The sequence below is a fragment of the Podarcis melisellensis genome (genome assembly GCF_964234715.1).
Source record: "Podarcis melisellensis genome assembly, chromosome: 2".
In the NCBI taxonomy this organism is placed as follows: Eukaryota; Metazoa; Chordata; class Lepidosauria; order Squamata; family Lacertidae; genus Podarcis; species Podarcis melisellensis.
The window spans coordinates 124672588-124692538 of record NC_138529.1 but is presented as its reverse complement, the minus strand read 5'-3'; the positions used below and the strand labels follow the sequence as shown (position 1 = coordinate 124692538).

General features: G+C 48.7%; 2 protein-coding genes and 2 long non-coding RNA genes across 12 annotated transcripts in view; 2 read left to right on the top strand and 2 right to left on the bottom strand.

Annotated features, from left to right (window-relative positions):
- Positions 1-3903, bottom strand: part of LOC309364438 (uncharacterized protein) — a 218263-nt gene extending 214360 nt beyond the window's left edge. Inside the window, exon 1 of the mRNA XM_081901720.1 lies at positions 3597-3903. The gene's annotated coding sequence lies outside the window, so the exon portion shown is untranslated. The remainder of the gene's footprint in view (positions 1-3596) is intronic.
- LOC309365341 overlaps positions 1-4580 on the top strand; it is a 44106-nt gene extending 39526 nt beyond the window's left edge. The window contains exons 2-3 of the long non-coding RNA XR_014166030.1: positions 1308-1395; positions 4455-4580. This is a non-coding gene — a long non-coding RNA (uncharacterized lncRNA). The remainder of the gene's footprint in view (positions 1-1307; positions 1396-4454) is intronic.
- On the top strand, positions 4019-4436 carry LOC309365318. Its single transcript, XR_014166004.1, has 2 exons — positions 4019-4299; positions 4334-4436. It is a non-coding gene; the product is annotated as an uncharacterized lncRNA (long non-coding RNA).
- A 50-nt stretch (positions 4581-4630) lies between the features above and the next one.
- LOC309364444 (uncharacterized protein) overlaps positions 4631-19951 on the bottom strand; it is a 104200-nt gene continuing 88879 nt past the window's right edge. For 4 of the 9 annotated variants that reach the window (XM_081901747.1, XM_081901746.1, XM_081901750.1 and 1 more), the window contains 2 exons: positions 13804-13977; positions 4631-7432 (listed from right to left, as the gene is read on the bottom strand). In XM_081901747.1, coding sequence (XP_081757873.1) covers positions 5556-7432; positions 13804-13977 — 2051 coding nt within the window. In that variant the 3' untranslated portion in view covers positions 4631-5555. The other 5 variants (XR_014165838.1, XM_081901751.1, XM_081901749.1 and 2 more) reach the window with 5 other exon arrangements.

Here is a 19951-nt window from a genome sequence, read left to right as displayed (position 1 = left end):
ACACGCAGGGGGTCCCCTCAGCCCTCCTTCTTGGGGGTCTCCCTCCGCCCCCCTCTCAGTCCACCACCCACACCCAGGGGGTCCCCTCAGCCCTCCTTCTTGGGGGTCTCCCTCCACTCCCCCCTCTCAGTCCTCCCCCCACACCCAGGGGTCCCCTCAGCCCTCCTTGGGGGTCTCCCTCCACTCCCCCCAGGTCCGCCCCCCACACGCAGGGGGTCCCCTCAGCCCTCCTTCTTGGGCGTCTCCCTCCCCTCCCCCCTCTCAGTCCGCCCCCCACACGCAGGGGGTCCCCTCAGCCCTCCTTCTTGGGGGTCTCCCTCCGCCCCCCTCTCAGTCCTCCCCCCACACCCAGGGGGTCCCCTCAGCCCTCCTTCTTGGGGGTCTCCCTCCACTCCCCCCTCTCAGTCCTCCCCCCACACCCAGGGGTCCCCTCAGCCCTCCTTGGGGGTCTCCCTCCACTCCCCCCAGGTCCGCCCCCCACACGCAGGGGGTCCCCTCAGCCCTCCTTCTTGGGCGTCTCCCTCCACTCCCCCCTCTCAGTCCGCCCCCCACACCCAGGGGGTCCCCTCAGCCCTCCTTCTTGGGGGTCCAATCAACTCCCGCCTGACTCCTCTTCCTCTCCTCCCCACCTTCCCCTCCAAGCTCCCCCCTCAGACCATCCCTCAGAAAAGGTGCCTTGCCTTTTCCCGCCAAAAGGGCTGGCTCCGCCCCCCGCAGGCTTAGGAGCCAATCAGAGCGAGGCTCCAGCCCCCCCAGAGGGGAATTTCTGAGGGACTCGGTCCGCTGACTGGCCTGGCTCTGCTGTCCATCACAGGCCCAACCAAGGGGGGCGTCTCTAGAGATCATCTCCGTCTGTCAGTTACCTGTCAATCCATTTTAAACTCTTGGGGTTTGAGATCATTTTGCCAGAGCCCTGAGGGGCCCAAGTTTCATAAAGAGTGTTAAGAAGTGGTTGGGTCAGCTCCCTGCAGGAGTTTCTTGTTGTACATTGTTTTAATGGTTTGTATTTCTTCTGAGACTGTAACCCAAAGTGTGTTTTATAAGCTGGTCTCCGGCTGTAAGAGATTATCTTATTTTATCTTATCTTAATAAATGGGTGGAGGAAAAGTCTGGGAAGGGGCGAGAGGCCCTTCCCTGCGCCCCTCCAGGCTCCTCTCAGGTTCATCCAGGGTCCAAAGCTGCCTCCATTTTGGGGGGGCCAGGAAGGGAGTGGTCCCTGCAGCTTTGCCTGCTGGAAAGGGGGCGACATGCAAGAGGCCAGCCTGGCAGGGTTGTTGTGGAAGGAGGAGCTCCTGGGAGGAAAGGAGGTGCCAGGGAAATGCCATTCTGCCAGTAAAGAGCCTCCGTCTCTCTCACTCCTCCAAACGAGAGCCAGGGGTGTGTGTATATATCTAGGTAGGTAGGTAGGTGATAGATAGGTATGTATGTGTGTATAACAGACGGGCACAAAATTGCCCTCATCCAAGATGGCCGCCGGCCCTTCCTCCTGCTCCAAACATAGAAGGACCGGTTGCCCTGACCCAACATGGCCTCTGCTCTTTCTGGCCTCCTTGGCAGTCTCAACTCCGGGACGGCCCTCCTCGCTCGGTGAGTGGAGGGGCGAAGTCAACTTACACTTGGACTTGGAGGCTGTCAGGGCCTGAAGCGCAGCAGGACAGGCCCAGCTTTTCTCCAGCTCCGCTTGCCCAAAAGCAGCTGCTCCCCTTCAGGCCGATGTTCCCCTTTCTAGAAATGGGGGCCTCTCTGCTCCCTTCCCTGAGTACTTCCACCATTCAGTGCTTTGGACGCAGCCCCGCTTCCCTGGCGGAAGAGCAGGATTCAGGGCACCAGGAATATCTACCCTTTACGAACTCCAGAGGGGAGCTTCTCGCTCCTCTTGTGACAAGATTCCCAAAGGCTGAGGGTAGCTTGAGAGAACTAGCCTCTTTTGAGACAGCACCAATTTCCATTTCTTCTGGATCAAAACCCACAGACGCTCAGCTAGGATTTTTCCAGAAGGTTTTACAAGCATCTATCAGGATGGTAAGAATTTTATTACAGTGAGCCAGAAAGGATTTTATGTGTTCCATGTCCTCTGTTAGTAGTAATACAAGCCACCCGCTGACTGATAATCCCTCCTCATTTGTCCGAAAAGGTTGGGAGAAGGAGTCTTCTATCCTTGCTTTAGCATTTCCTGAGGATACACCTGAAATTTGCTTTCACATTAGTTCGTCTACTTGTTTAGCCTGAATAGGGGAGAGACATGTGTTGTTGCATCTGGGACAGAGGAAGTGGTCCGGTTGTGAAGATGCAGACGGGCTTTCCTTCTCCCTGCCCCCCCCAATGTGGGAATGTTCTCGTCTGTCTACATCCTCTGTTCACAAAGGTGACATTTCCCTCAATTTGAAGGGGGTTTATTTCCTTGACCCAAATCCCCCTCCCCCAAAAGGAAGGCAGCATTTGGATCCCAAGGAAGTCTGGCTGCAGCCTCTGTTCACAAAAGTGACTTATCTCCAAACCTGAAGGGGGTTTCTTTGCCTGCCCACTTTTCCTTGACCCAAAGCCCCCTCCCCCCAAAAGGAAGCAGTGCCTGGATCCCAAAGGCTGCAGATCTCCTGCGAACTGGCCCCCTTCCTGGCTTGGCAGGGAGGACGAGGGAGGACCCTCTGCTCCCTGACTTGGGGGTCTGCCCTGTGGCCGGAGACCCCCCCAAAATGTATAATGCACAAGCACCACACTCACACGCACACACCTCCCCTCCCCGACCCTGGAAATGTCCCTTTAGAGGGCCATTTCCTAAAAGCCTTCCGTAAATAAGGAAGCGCGCTAGTTTTGACAGCTCTACTGGAACCCTTTTCGCCTATCTTTATCATGGGTAGACCGGGCGCCCGAACTCTGGGTCAGCCGGCTGCCATTTCAACCAATCAGCGTTACCGAACAGCGCCTCTAGCGGCGGCTGCGCAGGTACTGCAGCCGGCTTCTGCTTCTTCCCCACTTTGACAGCTTGCTAATACAATGTTTCCGAATTCAACTGACTGATTTAATCAGGATGTTGCAACATTGTTTCCAGAACTTGGGAGTATTTTGAACTTCAGGGTCCCTTTCCCTTAAATATTCACCACAAATCAGCCGTACATCGGATTTTCATCGGACCACTTTTATTCTACTCCAAATTACACGGATTACCAAAGGGGGGTTGCCTGCCACCGGCCAGCCATAATCCCCCAACCGAGCAAGCACGTACTCAGCACCTCCTCCCAGCTGACCTGCCTACCCTGATACCCGGCTTGATGGGCTCAGACAGAAAACCGCCAAGGACACAGGACTGCATATGATAGTGTAGTCTGCTTCTGCAAAAACAAAAGGGACTGTGACCGGATTCCCCCAGGGGGCAGGAAACTGCGCCTTTGCCCTTTGTCTTCCAAAGGATGGGGGGAGAGGGACCCTGACCAGGTGTTGAGATACTCGGGTTACCTGCCCAATCCCTCCCCTGACTCCTCCTGTTTTTAATATAATCATGATGTAAATATGATGTAATTCTGAGGGTGTACCTAAGGGGATTAGTAACTAATAAAAGTCAGGGTCTCCCTTTGTTTGGGGCTTCCATCTTGCATCACTTCGTGGGCGGTGGGAGTCCTGTCGCGACAGTCTTTTCTTTAATAAAGACCGAGCCTACTGGCTGCTGTTTTGCTCTGAATTGCTCTGGTTGGTGTCTTCATTTGTTCAAGAGAGCCCTCGGATTTCCGTTAACAGTTCCCATCAGGAATGATCTGAACAGGGGTGCCCATGCATTCCCTGCATCCCGTGTAATTGCATAACAAGGTCACCTCCTGTCACCTCCCCAATAATACATTTTTTCTTTTGCCTGCAAAAATGTTTTGACTTTATTTCATATTTTCTTACAAAGGAATGTGGATTCTGGGCCTCTGATAACAAGTAGGCCACTGTGGAAAGTTACTTAAATCTACAGGATGTTGTTTTGTTTTATTTATATTGATTGTTTATTTATTTATTAAAATTTATTTTTAAAAACCTGTAAAGTTGTTTACCAATACAAAAAAACAAAGAAACAACAACACCACAGCTGTAAAATCAAAATTAACAAGCCTACTTTAAAACAGAGAAAAGCTAAAATATTAAAACAGATTAAAATTACTTCAGCTTCCTGAGCATCTGGGTATGCTTGCCTAGACAGGAATGCTTTTAGCAGGTGCCTGAAAAGAGTCTAGAAGAGGCACGCGCTTTATTGCAAGTGGCGGGGAGTTCCAAAGGGCAGGTGCTGCCACACTAAACCACGCAGTGCTGGAAAGGGGGTGAAAGGCAAGAGGCCAGCCTGGCAGGGTTGTTGTGGAAGGAGGAGCTCCTGGGAGGAAAGGAGGTGCCAGGGAAATGCCATTCTGTCAGTAAAGAGCCTCCCTCTCTCACTCCTCCTCCAAACGAGAGCCAGGGGTGTGTGTGTGAGTGTAAACATATAGAGTGAGGGGGGAAAGTATTTGATCCCCTGCTATATTTGGGTTTTTGCCCTCTGACGAAGAAATGCCTAGTCCACAATATTAATGGTAGGTTTATTGTAGCTGTGAGAGACAGAATAACAACAGAGAAACCCAGAAGACAAAAGTCAAAGATTGATGAGATTATTTTTTTGGGGGGGGGTTCTTGTTCCTACTTTTCTCTCTTTTATTTATTCCCAATATCATACCGATCTTAATCCTTTATCTTATCTTGACAGCCACTGGCATGCAACTTTCATCATATTTAACAGATCTATATGTAAATTAACATGCAAGATGAAATTTTTGTTCTTCTTGTTGTCCCTCAATTGTTTTCGGTGCAGCCCCTCCTCAGAAGACCCTATTTCATTCCACCGTCTTACCTTCCAAGACTCTGGGCTGTCTTCCTACTTTCCTTTGTCTAGTTAAAATTAAGACACATGTAATGTATTTTAACTGACTGATCTTTTCCCAAACCGAAGAATCTTCTGTGTGGGAGTCATAAAGCCAAGGCAGAGTCTTGTAGATACTGCAGGGTGCCCCCTGACATTCCTCTGGGCAATGATTACCTTATATGGTAAAGGGGCAATAAAAGCTTGACTGGATGAGGTAACATGAGATTGGCAAACGGCCATGCGGCTGGACAGAACAAAGGACAATAAAAAGTGACCGGAGAGGAGAAGAAGTCTGAATGAGCTGCTCTCTCTTATTATGGAAATATTGCTGGCTTTCTGTGTCTTTATTTTATGCTAAACAAATGCCACTTGTGACGGCTGGCTCCAACACTTCTGGAAGAGACCACACTGTGCAATAGATTTCACAGTTAATAATTGTTTGGTTCCTCTAGAATCCAAGCTTGCTCCCCCTGAGCCCTAAGGGAAGCTTGCAAAGATCAAAGATTCACCTTCACTTTTATAAATCCATATATGACAAAAGTCCATGCAAGCAGGTGTGGTTTCCTGTGTGAAATATTCCCCAGTTGTAATCTGTCGGTTGTCTGCAGCCCCCTTTGAGAGGGACCCCTTTTTCAAACCCGTATAAATTATTTGGTGGGCAATGAATGAATCTTTTCCCACATTCCAAACACTAAGACGTTTTCTCTGTTGTATGGATTCTTTGATGGGAAGTGAGATTGCCCCTCTGACTGAAGCTCTTCCCACATTCCAAGCACTGATAGGGTTTTTCTCCTGTATGAATTCTGCGATGGGAAGTGAGACTGGAGCTATCAGTGAAGCTCTTTCCACATTCCAAGCACTGATAGGGTTTCTCCCCTGTATGAATTCTGTGATGGGAAGTGAGACTATCCTTCCGACTGAAGCCCTTTCCACATTCGAAGCACTGATAGGGTTTTTCCCCTGTATGAATTCTTTGATGGGTAGTAAGACTTTCCTTCCGACTGAAACCCTTCCCACATTCGAAGCACTGATAGGGTTTTCCCCCTGTATGAATTCTTTGATGAGAAGTGAGATTCCCCTCCTGACGGAAGCTCTGTCCACATTCCGAGCATTGATAGGGTTTCTCCCCTGTATGAATTCTTTGATGGGTAGTAAGACTATCCTTCCGACTGAAGCCCTTTCCACATTCGAAGCACTGATAGGGTTTTTCCCCTGTATGAATTCTCTGATGAGAAATGAGATTCCCCTCCTGACTGAAGCTCTTTCCACATTCTGAGCACTGATAGGGTTTCTCCCCTGTATGAATTCTGTGATGGGAAGAGAGTGTGGCACTTTGACTGAAGCGCTTTCCGCATTCCAAGCACTGATAGGGTTTCTCACCTGTATGAATTCTTTTATGGGAAGTGAGCTTGTGGCCCTCCCGGAAGCTTTTCCCACATTCGAAGCACATATAGGGTTTCTCCCCTGTATGAATTCTTTGATGAGAAGTCAGATCACTACTCTGACGAAAGCTCTTTCCACATTCCAAGCACTGATAGGGTTTTTCCCCTGTGTGAACTCTTTGATGGGAAGTCAGATCACCACTCAGACGAAAGCTCTTTCCACATTCCAAGCAGTGATACGGTTTCTCTCCTGTATGAAGTCTTTGATGGGAAGTCAGATGACCACTCAGACAAAAACCTTTTCCACATTCCAAGCACTGATAGGGTTTCTCCCCTGTATGAATTCTTTGATGGGTAGTAAGACTTTCCTTCCGACTGAAGCCCTTTCCACAATCCAAGCACTGATAGGGTTTCTCCCCTGTATGAATTCTTTGATGAAAAGTGAGATTCACCCACTTACTGAAGCTCTTTCCACATTCCAAGCACTGATAGGGTTTCTCCCCTGTATGAATTCTGTGATGGGAAGTGAGATCACCACTCAGACGAAAGCTCTTCCCACATTCCAAGCACTGATAGGGTTTCTCCCCTGTATGAATTCTTTGATGAGAAGTGAGATTCCCCTCCTGAGTGAAGCGCTTCCCACATTCCAAGCACTGATAGGGTTTCTCCCCTGTATGAATTTTGTGATGGGAAGTGAGGTGACCCTTCCGATTGAAGCTCTTTCCACATTCGAAGCACTGATAGGGTTTCTCCCCTGTATGAATTCTTTGATGAGAAGCGAGATTTTGGCGGTGACTAAAGTTCTTCCCACATTTCAAGCACTGATGCGGTTTCTCCCCTGTATGAACTCTTTGATGGGAAGTGAGATTCCCCGAGTGACTGAAGCTCTTTCCACATTCCAAGCAATTATATGGTTTCTCCCCTGTGTGAACTCTTTGATGCAAAGTGAGATGATCCTTTCGATTGAAGCTCTTTCCACATTCTCTGCACTGATACAGTTTTTCCCTACTCTGTGTTCTTTCGTGTGAAGTGAGGCTATTCCTTCGAATGAAGCTCTTTCTTTGATGGGAGGTGGACTGGGAGCTCTGACGGATCTTCTCTCCACACTCTGAATATTTATCTGAATTCTCCGCTATGTGGATTCTGTTGTGATCTCCCTTGTTCTTCCCTTCTAAGTCATCACCATCTGCAATGAAGAGAGAAGCGAATTAGAGTCTCAGGAGGAAATGGGAACTCCAGATTATTGAACAATGTTAATGAATGCTTGTGACAGAGGAAGAACTGAAGAGAATGAGATGTGAGGCCGTCCAATAGTTTTCACTGTTTTTGTTTCCTGGTATTAACTGAGATATTGCTTGGCTTTTATCTGGGATGGATATTTTTGTGGCTCATTCATGGAATCCACTCCATCTCCAATCACAACATGTTATGATCCAACAGGGATCCTTACTGAGAGAGTCCATGACCCCACGATTCTCCTCCTTGACTTCTCCTTGACCTCCCCTGGGTGAGTGCCTGAGAGCCCTGCTCTTGCCACTAACCACCTGGCCCAGGGTGGGGCCTGAAGCCTCAAAAGGACTGCTCTGCTGCCCAGGAGGACTCCCTTGTGTGAGTGCCTGGGGGCCCTGCTCTTGCCACTAACCACCTGGCCCGGGGCGGGGCCTCAAGCCTCAAAAGGACTGCTCTGCTGCCCAGGAGGACTCCCCTGGGTGAGTGCCTGAGGGCCCTGCTCTTGCCACTAACCACCTGGCCCAAGGCGGGGCCTGACAGGCCTCACAACTATGGTTGCTGTTACTGCTGCTGCTGTCCAGGCTGACTCAGGGGGGCACAGAGTTCTTTTTAAAATGTTTTAAATTTTTTCTTTTGAATTTTTTCTATGTGGGGGGTGGGGGTGGGGTGGGGTGGATGTTTGGTTGGGCCTGGGAATTTGTTTGATTTAGGTGTTTTCGTAATTTTTACAGTTTTTTATTTTTTTATTTTTTAAAAAAAGTTTTTATTTTGTTCTTAAAGGGAGGGGTCAGGGCTGCCGGGGAGTGGGTCCCAGCCAACAAAATGGCTGGGGCATGTTCCACAGGGGGGGATGCACTGGGACAACCGATCTCAGTGATCACGGGTAGGAGGAGGAGTTACGCTAAGACCAGACCATGTCGTTACAGAGGAGGCAGGTTTAGTCGTTGTCTGAGGACTATTCCTGCCTCCGGGTCTGGTCCTGACCGGATGTTTACTAGAATCAGCAAGGGATACCCACATGACCTGAAGGTGCTGCTGTGCAATGCCAGGTCAATGATTCATAAAACCACTGCCATCCATGACTTGATCATGGATGGAGGACTTGACCTGGCATGTGTAACAGAGATTTGGTTGGATGAAGCGGATGGGCCTGTCCTTGCCGCTGCTTGTCCACTAGGTTTCTCTTACGCACAGCAACCCAGGTCATGTGGGTGGGGAGGGGGGGTTGCAGTGATTTTTAGGAAGTCATTCGTTTGCACCAGGCGTCCTATTGGGAAGACCCAGTTTTCCGAGTGCATGTTCTGGAAGTTGGGCAATGGGGCAGTACAGGATTCCTTTTGGTGTACCGACCTCCCCGCTGCACCAAGGATTCCCTGCCCGAGCTGCTTCAGGTTGTGGCGGATGTTCTCCTGGAGACACCTAGCTTGGTTGTCCTAGGGGATTTTAATATCCATGCCGACACAACCTTACAAGGGGCCGCTCGGAACTTCGTGCAAAGCATGGCATCCATGGGGCTGTCCCTGAATAAGTCTGGCCCAACCCATAGCCGCGGACATGCCTTGGACCTGGTGTTTACCTCTACGGATGTTGGTGATCTGACACTAAGTAAAAGCGAAACGAAAGAAGTGCCATGGTCAGATCACTTCCTGGTGCAACTCGACTTCTCCGCGATCCATCCCCTCTGCAGGGAGGTGGGACAAATTCGGATGGCCGACCCCCGCCACTTAATGGATCCAAATGGTTTCCAGAGAATGGTAGGGGATGTTTTATCCCATGTTGATGGCCTTTCAGCTAATTTCCTGGTGGCCCGCTGGAATGTGGCGTTAACCAGGGCTATTGACTGTTTCGCTCTGAAGCGCCCTCTCTGACTGCATGGAGCCTGGACAGCCCCATGGTTTTCCACGGATCTGAGGGCAATGAAACAATCATTGAGACGGCTAGAGCCCGGTGGCGGATAACTCATTCTGAAGCTGACCGGACACGGGTTAAAGCTCAATATCGAGCCTACCAAGTGGCGGTAGCGACGGCGAAGAAGACTTTCTTCACCGCCTCTATTGCATCTGCAGAAAACAGCAGCAGGAGACTTTTTCAGGTGGTTCGCAATTTAGCGGAACCACCTGCTACATTGGGGCCCAGTAAGGGCCACATGATCTGCAATGATTTTGCAAAGTTTTTTGCAGATAAAGTCGCTCAGATTCGGGAAGAGGTAGACACCACCATGGGAGCAGGGCCGGAGCGGGAGAGTGCTAGAGTCCTGTCTAGTCAAATGGTGTGGGATCAATTCCAATCTGTTACCCCCGAGGATATGGACAGGCTGCTTGGACGAGTGAAACCAACCACCTGTCTCCTTGATCCTTGCCCATCCTGGCTTATAAAAGCGAGCCGGGAAGGGCTGGGCGATGGGCTTCGTGGGGTGGTGAATGCTTCCCTCTGTGAGGGAGCCTTCCCAGACCTGCTGAAAGAGGCGGTTATTAAACCGCTTCTTAAAAAACCATCTTTAGATGCGGCAACAATGGCCAACTATCGCCCAGTCTCAAATCTTCCATTCTTGGGCAAGGTGATTGAGCGAGCGGTTGCTGAACAACTCCAGGCACGCCTGGAAGAAGCAGACCATTTGGATCCCTTCCAGTCGGGATTCAGGCCTCATCATGGGACTGAAACTGCCTTGGTCGCACTGGTTGATGATCACCGGCGGGCTAGGGACAAAGGTGAGAGCTGTTTTCTAGTTCTGCTGGATCTCTCAGCGGCATTTGATACCATCTACCATAACATCTTTATGGACTCTGTTGAGGGGCTGGGAGCTGGGGGCACTGTCATACAGTGGTTCCGCTCCTTCCTCCTGGGCCGTGTTCAGAAAATGGTGGTGGGGGATGTGTGTTCAGACCCCTGGGCTCTCACTTGTGGGGTGCCTCAGGGTTCTGTCCTCTCCCCCATGCTTTTCAACATCTACATGCAGCCGCTGGGAGAGATCATGAGGGGGTTTGGGCTTGGTGTTCATCAGTATGCGGATGACACCCAGCTCTACCTCTTTTAAATCAGAACCAGTGAAGGCGGTGAAGGTCCTGTGTGAGTGTCTGGAGGCGGTTGGAGGATGGATGGCGACTAACAGATTGAGGTTGAACCCTGACAAGACAGAAGTACTGATTTTGGGGGACAGGAGGCGGGCAGGTGTGGAGGATTCCCTGGTCCTGAATGGGGTAACTTTGCCCCTGAATGACCAGGTGTGCAGCCCGGGAGTCATTTTGAACTCACAGCTGTCCATGGAGGCACAGGTCAAATCTGTGTCCAGGGCAGCTGTCTACCAGCTCCATCTGGTACGCAGGCTGAGACGCTCCCTGCCCGCGAATTGTCTCGCCAGAGTGGTGCATGCTCTGGTTATCTCCTGATTGGACTACTGCAATGCGCTCTACGTGGCGCTACCTCTGAAGGTGACGCGGAAACTACAACTAATCCAGAATGCGGCAGCTAGACTGGTGACTGGGAGCGGCCGCCGAGACCATATAACACCGGTCTTGAAAGACCTACATTGGCTCCCAGTATGTTTCCGAGCACAATTCAAAGTGTTGGTGCTGACCTTTAAAGCCCTAAACGGCCTCGGTCCAGTATATCTGAAGGAGTGTCTCCACCCCCATCATTCTGCCCGGACACTGAGGTCCAGCACCGAGGGCCTTCTGGCGGTTCCCTCACTGCGAGAAGCCAAGTTACAAGGAACCAGGCAGAGGGCCTTCTCGGTAGTGGCGCCCTCCCTGTGGAATGCCCTCCCACCAGATCTCCAAGAGAACAACAACTAGCAGACTTTTAGAAGACATCGGAAGGCGGCCCTCTTTAGGGAGGCTTTTAATGTTTGATGTAGTACAGTATTTTTTTATTATTATTATTTTGGAAGCTGCCCAGAGTCGCTGGGGAAGCCCAGCCAGATGGGCGGGATATAAATAATAAGTTATTATTATTATTATTATTCTTTATGCTGAGCTCTCTGGTCAGGATCCAGCAACGTCCACGCCTCATCTGTGAAACAAACAGCAACATCTTCACCTGAACACTCCCCATCAGAAGTTATCTCAATCTGGTTGGTCTAAATTTAAATTTATACGTAAATCTCTTTCTTCACTTTGAACCCTCTGCCTCCCATTTTCATTATGAAACCAACTCTGTATGGAAAAATGACTATTACTCACTTAATCTAAGCACAACGGCCACAATAGCGTCAGTCTAGGCATTTGGCTCTGTGATGTTGAATGTTCTCTGTTCTCTCCTGTTTCCCCCCTTTTTTCCAGTTGAAAGCAATTCATGTACCCAGAACTCATACACTGACCACTAATGATGAACTATATGTTATAGATATTCCGGCAAATTTCTTCTGCTATTTTACATAGAAATGACATGAGAAGACTTGGTCTACATGTTAATATTCCTATGTTCCTTGTTTTTAAAAGCAAATAAAAAGTTATTCCAAAAAGAAAAGAAAAGAATAATACATGGAGGCCTCATCTGCGTTCAATCTGCAAAGCAGGATCAGGTTCCTTTCAAGACTCGTGGCTTCTAGTGCTGCGCGATGGGGCGGAGGGAAGTTTGAGGATGGAGAAAAGAATAATATGATGGATCGAGGAAATAGAAATGTAAATGTATGGGGGGGATGGGGAGGAAATGGTGTTGGCTTTGGTACATCTGTATTGTAATACAATACAGTGGTGCCCCGCAAGACGAATGCCTCGCAAGACGAAAAACTCGCTAGACAAAAGGGTTTTTCGGTTTTTGCGTCGCTTCGCAAGACGAATTTCCCTATGGGCGTGCCTCGCAAGACGAAAACGTCTTGCGACTTTGTTTCCTTTGACTTAAAACCGTTAAAACCAAGGGTGCTTTGCTTGAACAGCTGCAGTTGCGACTTGACTTCGAGGAGCAACTGTTAGCACGCGGTTTGGTAGCCTTTTCTCAGACTTTGCTCATTTTTGAAGCTTTTCCAAAACTTTCCCAGAACTTCTTTTGCATCCATTTGGTAAGTTAAACTTTTAAAACTTTTTTTTGGGGGGGTTGGATTTTGGGTTGGGGTGTTTGGGATTCAAGGACTTGGTGTTGGGGGGGGGGTTTAAGAGAATCTGGGAACTTGTGGGGTTTTTTTATTTTTTTTATTTTTTTGTGACCATTGGGCCATGTGGTTGTTTTTTTAAATTTTATGAGTTTGAATTTCTATGTGCTGGGTGGCTGGGGGAACAGTTGGTGGGGTTTCTGCAGCAATCTGGGAGCTTGTGGGGAATTTTTTTGATTTTTTTTTTATTTTCTGTGACCATTGGGCCATTTTGTTTTTTTAAAAAAGAATTTCTGAGTTTGAATTTCTGTGTGCTGGGTGGCTGGGAGAATAGTTGGTGGGGTTTCTGCAGGAATCTGGGAGCTTGTGGGGGTTTTTTATTTTATTTTTTATTTTTGTGACCATTGGGCCATGTTGTTTTTTGAATAATTTTCTGTGTTTGAATTTCTGTGTGCTGGTTGGCTGGGGGAACAGTTGGGGAGGTTTCTGCAGGAATCTGGGAGCTTGTGGGGGATTTTTTTTGAATTTCTTTGATTTTTTGTGACCATTGGGCCATGACCTTGCAAACACTTTTGATACGAGGGTCATGTCGCCTTTCAGGGAGGTGCTGAAAAGGCGGATGAAGCAGCAGACCATGGACAGGTTCTTCAGCAAGAAGCAAAGAGTGGAAGAGTACTGTACACTTGGTTGATTTTTAAATGTTTTTCTGTCATGTTTAGAAACTTATTTTTCCTTCAATTTTTGAACTGATCTTTACAGTATGTGTGACTTTAAAGAGCAGTTAATAAACTCTTGTTGTACCAAATTTGGCTTTGTTTGGACTTTTTTTGACCATAGGAACGCGTTAATTGATTTTCAATGCATTCCTATGGGATTTCGTGCTTCGCAAGACGAAAAATTCGCTAGACGAAAAAACTCGCGGAACGAATTAATTTCATCTTGCGAGGCACCACTGTATGTGAAAACTATTTTTTTAAAAAAAGAGTCGTGGGTTCTAGTGCTGCGCGACGGATCAGTGTTGGACATTGGTAAGGCATTCAGATCACAGAACTGATTTTAGACCTTTTGAGCTGCCAATACATCACGGTGACTGGGGAGCTGTGATCTACTCCTAGCTCAGATTGCCTGCAGATGACAAAGGAGCAGGCAGGCAGGCAGGCAGGTGGGGGAGCCCGAAAAGGTGCCCCCCTTCTCCATCTCCATCCGCCTGCCTGCCTCCCCCCACCCCCTAGCTGAGGAAGCCCCAATTCCTCTCTGGCTCCATCCATCCAGGTCCCCATCTCCCCTCCCCTGGGACTCACCAGATCTCTCGGAGGTCCCTGGGAGGGAATGCTCAGAGGTTGTGGGGAGGGATGCAGGAGACAACCTGACCAGGTCAACCGTCCATCTTCCCCCTTCCATCTCCTCTAGCTTTGCAGGATCCGTCTCACTCATCCTTCCTGAGGAGTCAAGGAGCCAAAACAAGCTGGAGGGTCCTGGGAGAGAGGAAGAAGCAAAGGGAGCCTCAGAGGCCCTGCAGGGATTCTCCTGCCCTAGATATTCTCCTGCCCCTGGAGAAGCCCAAATGGGGCAGCCCCTTCCCAACAGAAGCCCCATTTCTAAACATCTCCAGTGCTTGCAGTTTCCCTTGTTTGCTCCACACCCCACTTCGTAAGGCTGACATGTTCTGCACAGTAGTGACCTGAGAGTAGATCCCACTGAATTCAATGGTTCTTATGGACAGAACTTGGTGCCAAAACCAGTCACCATCCTGTCCCCAAGCCTTGGCCGACCATCAAAACTAAACTCCATTTCCTTCCATAGCAATACAGTGAAAGTTTGAGGCTTAATCCATTTCAATTTTATTACATAGTTCGCTTTTCTCTTGAAATCCATAAATATAATCCCATTCTCTTTTATCTCCTCTTGCTTTTTATCAGTTTGTTAGCATTCGAGGTGTGTGTGTTGCCGATTCATTTATGTTACAAGCATGATATATATATAAAGAAAGAGTAAAGGCTCCCCCCTCCCCAACAACATACATTTTTCATCAACGGAAGTCTTCTTTCCAGTTGAAATTGTTTCGGCTTTGTATCTGTCTAAATTTAGCGGTTTATTATCTTGTTCCATCTGTTCCAGCACGCAGCTTTAATTGAGGACAATGACCCTCAAATCATCTGTTTATTCTTTGCTAACGATCTCTGCTATCGTGGGAGCGGCATCCATTAAGGCAGACCGGAACCAGAGGCCTCAAAAGCCCCATTTCTAAACAATTTCAGTGATTCCAATTTCAGCTCTTTGCTCCTCACCCCCCTTTGTAAGGCTGGCATGGTCTGTCCAGTAGTGACCTGAGAGTAGATCCCATTGAACTCATTGGGCTTATGGACAGAACTTGGTGCCAAAACGAGTTACCATCCTGTCCCTAAGCCTGAAAACTGCAAGCCCAGAGCATGGGCAGAAAACAGACGAGTAGCTAATACATGTAAGTGGCCCCATGCTTGGTGCTTTCGATGGAGAGTCCTGTTGACACTCTTTGAGCTCTCTCATTGCAAGCCAGGCAGATGTTTTGGCCATATTTGCCTCTTACATGGGGACCAAATCTTCGGGGAAAGAGGGTTCGTTCTGGTGGGCTGGATCTGGAGCACAAAGGGTCAAGTTTTGCTTGCATCAGCCCTTGTGTTCCTTCTTCAAACTTATTAGGCAGGAATGTCAGAGGTCCAATCTGAGAGTATTTCATTCTGGGCTTCTTATGGCAGAGCACAGAAGACATGCAATCAATTCTTTTCAGTTCTGTCAAGTAGGTCCTTCCCACGGCTGTCTGAGTTAGGGGGTTCCTTGGGGTCCAGGTCAGCTGGCTAGTCAGGATTGTCACCTGCGGAGTATATGTCAACCAAAGGATAATAGTCTGCCTTGAATTGAGGACTTTTTGGAGTGTTGCTGAATGTGGAAGCAGAGGAGCTGGTGATACCACATTTTGGAATAATCTTGAGACTAATACACCACTCTTCCTTAGATATTCTCTGCGCTTATACACTATATTCACAAACCTTACGCTCCTCTTGTGAGAAGATACCTAAAGGCTTAGGGTAGCTTGAGAGAAGTAGCTTATTTTGAGACAGAACCCATTTCCAATTCTTGGTTTGGTTTTGGCTTCTGACAGGAGAGCAGAGCATTTGATAACCTTGCATATTGTTTCATATTGATATAAGGATCTGGTGTGCAGATTCCAGTACAGTGGTACCTCGGGTTACATATGCTTCAGGTTATATACGTTTCAGTTTACAGACTCTGCTAACCTAGAAATAGTACCTCGGGTTAAGAACTTTGCTTCAGGATGAGAACAGAAATCATGCTCCGGCGGCACGGCAGCAGCAGGAGGCCCCATTAGCTAAAGTGGTGCTTTAGGTTAAGAACAGTGTCAGGTTAAGAACGGACATCTGGGACGAATTAAGTACTTAACCCAAGGTACCACTGTACAGTACAAGCTTCTTAAGTGTTCTGTCTGGACCCAGAGCATGAGCTACTCTTAAGTAAGTTAAAAGGTATTTTTCTATGTCCCTCGTTAGCAGTACAAGTCACCCAATGACGGATAATTCCTCATTTGCACCAGAGGCTTGGGAGGAGTCTTTTAGCCTTGTATTAGCATTTCCTGAGGATAGTTCTGAATATTTCTTTCATTCCTCTACCTGTTTAGCCTGAATTTGGCCTTGAGTCGCTTGAGCTCCTGGTCTCAGTGCCAGAGATGACTTAGCAGTTGAGCTGCCTGGACCCAAAACCTATTTCTGCTCATCCTTAGAGCTGCTGAGAGATCCTATAAGGTCAGTAATAGGATCTGGCTCCCGCTGTTTCTTAGCCACCTCCTCTGTTTCCTTATTCATGTTAAAATGAGTAATTTTTGCTTGGGCTTTCTTCAGAGAAGCTCTCTTTGGAGGAGGGTCTGTGGCACTTGGGGAGAGAACATTAATTTTGTAACTACTCTGGGTCAACACTGTCTTTCCCCTTAATTCCTCATCAAGTTTCCTTATACCATATGCCTTATAAACATTTTCTGAAATTCTGTGATTATCCTTGCTGTGATTTATTTAAGGGAAACTGGTTTTTCTCCAAACACTCCCCTGTATGAAGTATCTCATGGGAATTGTGGGTGGAGCTGCGAAGGAAGCTTTTCCCTCATTTCAAGCACTAATTTCTTCCCCCGTTAGTTCTTTCATGTGAAGTGAGTCTCTCCTTCTGAACGAAGAGCTTTCCTTGATGGGAAGTGGACTGGGAGCTCTGACTAAAGTTCTCTCCACACTCTGAATATTTATATGGTTTCTCCATTGTGTGGATTCTCTTGGTTGTCTCCCTTCTTCTTCCTCTCCAATTCACCACCTACAATCTGCTGTTATATGGCAGTATTAGTATTATTATGTTTAGGCTGAGGAAGAAATTGAGCCTGAAATGATTGAACAATGCAAATGACTGCTTGTGAAAGAGGAAGAAGGGAAGGGAGTTACTGCCTTTTTTGAGGAAAAAAATTGAGAAAAAGAGAATTTGACAGGATGTACCTCCACGCCCCTGAGATCTCTGAAGCCTACATGGAAGAAGGCCTGGGCAGCTGAGAGCAGCCTCATCCTGGTTGGAAAAGGCAGGACTGGTGGAAGAATATTCCCAGACAAAACAGGAGATACATCTCCTATGGAGAGTTTTCCATTCCAGGAGAGTTGTGAGTGTGTTAACATCTCAGATGCTGCAGGTGGCGCTATTGGGCTCCCTCAAAATAGAGGAGGTTTGTCCTTCAGAGATCTGTATGGAATTTCAAAACTGATCTTATGATCCAGCAGGGAGCCTTACCAGAGAGGCCACTATCCCAGGATTCTCCTCCTTGACTTCCTTCTGCAGAGCTCTCTGGTCAGGATCCAGCAAAGCCCAGTCCTCGTCTGTGAAAGGAACAGCTACGTCTTCAAAGCACACGACCCTAAGAGAAAAAGGGAGAAGAAAGATGATATTTTTCTACACATTGCTCTGTTGTTTTCTGCCTCTTAATAGCTGCATTGTTTTAATACTATTCTTTTCTTGCATGCTTATTTCAGTATCTTAATAGAACAATTTTGTTGTGTATTTTAATGATGGGTCTTAATCCTTGTATAAATGTGGCCACCATGACTAAGGCACTTCTGGCCAACCAGAGCAGCGCATGGAAACACCATTTCCCTTCCCACCTGAGTGGTACCAATTTATCTACTTGCACTTTGACGCGCTTTTGAACTGATAGGTGGGCAGGAGCTGGGAACAAACAACGGGAGCTCACCCTGTCATTGCGGGGATTCGAACCACCGACTTTCTGATCGGCAAGCCCAAGAGGCTCTGTGGTTTAACCCACAGCGCCACCCGCGTCCCATTCCACACCATAATAATCCCTAAACCTGAAGGGGGTTTCTTTACCTGCCCAGTTTTCCTTGACCCCAAGCCCCCTCCCCAAAATGGAAGGCAGCATCTGGATCCCAAGGAAGAACAGAGCTGCAGTCCTCCTGCGATCTCCCCCCCCCTGGCTTGGCAGAGGGGACAAGGGAGGACCCTCTGCTCCCTGACTTGGGGGTCTCTCCCCCCCCCGCCCATGATCTGAGAAGGGACCCCCATGCCCCCTCCCTGCCCCCCTGGGACCCTCCGAGGGAGGAAAGAGGGGACTCACCGGATTCCAGAAGGGGAAAGGAGAAAGAAGAAAGCAGGAAGGGATGGGGCAGGGAGGGAAGTGAGCGATGGAGGACCTTCCCCCCCTTCACTTCCCATCCTCTCTAGGAATCCAGCTCTGCTCCTTTTAACGCTTGCAAAACCGAGCGCACCGAGCCTGCCCTTCCCTTTGCCTGCCGGCAGATCTCCTGCTGCGCTTAGAGCCTGCCCTCCCCGCCCCCATTGGCCCCAAGGAGCCCAGATCTAGGTCTGAGCAAGTGCCTTGGCCAGCTGAATGCCTAGATCCCAAACCCTGGAGGACCCTGCTCTGCTCTTGCTTTCCATTTGGGACGTGGCAAACGTTTATCCGGGGAAGAGTTCAATCTGGACCACCCTGGGCATTTATTTGTTCATTTCAGAGATCCTGGGATGATGGGCTCTATTTTGCTGTCACCATCTGCAGCAATCCTGGAGCCCAAGAAAGCAAAATCTCTCACTGCCTCCATTTCTTCCCCTTCTAGTTGCCAGGAGGTGATGGGACCAGTGGCCAGGATCTTCGTTTTTTGGATGCTGAGCTTCAGACCACATTTTGCGCTCTCCTCTGTCACCCTCATTAAAAGGTTCTTTAATTCCTCCTCACTTTCTGCCATCAAGGTTGTGTCATCTGCATATCTGAGGTTGTTGATATTTCTTCCCACAATCCTAATTCCGGCTTGAGATTCATCCAGCCCAGCCTTTCGCATGATGAATTCTGCATATACAGTAAGTTAAATAAGCAGGGAGACAAAATACAGCCTTGCTGTACTCCTTTCCCAATTTTGAACCAATCAGTTGTTCCATATCCAGTTCTAAGTTTAGCTTCTTGTCCCACATAGAGATTTCTCAGGAGACAGAAGAGGTGATCAGGCACTCCCATTTCCCAACCCCCTTACCGTTATATAATGGCATCCTGGTTACATGTATTCCCCTTTTCCCAAAAGTTGCTCCAAGAAGTTTTCCTCAGCGTTTGACCCACGTTGAGCCTGGAGTGTCCTAGGGAACCTTCTGCCACTGGAGAGTCAGGCTCAGGCGCCTTCTCCTGGCAGCTCATTCAGAAGACACCCCTGAAGCTGAGGCTCTTTTGGGACAAGGGGAATACATATAACTGGGATGCCATTAAATAATGGTAAGGGGGTTGGAGGGAAGGGTCTCCAGCCAGCCTGCCCCTTATTTTGAATTGGGGGGGATGAGGGGCTAGGAAAAGGCCTCCCTGAATACCAAGCGGGGGGGGGGAATGTTAGCAGGTGGAGGTGCTGATTTCTTCGTATTTGAGAGTTGCTGCTTCTCAAAATGGTGCTTTTAAAGTGGGGAGGGGGTTGGAGGGAAGGGTCTCCAGCCAGCCTGCCCCTTATTTTGAATTGGGGGGGATGAGGGGCTAGGAAAAGGCCTCCCTGAATACCAAGCGGGGGGGGGGGGAATGTTAGCAGGTGGAGGTGCTGATTTCTTCGTATTTGAGAGTTGCTGCTTCTCAAAGTGGTGCTTTTAAAGTGGGGAGGGGGTTGGAGGTGGCGCTGAGCTTGACTTGCCCCTGTTTGGGACCCAGCAGGAAAGGAGGGCGTTTCTTATTCCAGAAAGAAGTCTGGCAGAGCTGACTCTGGATTCCAGTTCAAAGGAAGAGGGACACCTGCCATCCTTTCCGTGTTTCCTGCCAGAAAACCAGTTTCTACTGGGTTCCCAGAACCATCTGACCCCATTTCCCACCCCAGAGCCGGGCTGGACCAATCAGAAGCCTCTGCATTGGGCAGCTGGCCAATCCCCTTTCAGATTCCCCTGGGTCTCGTC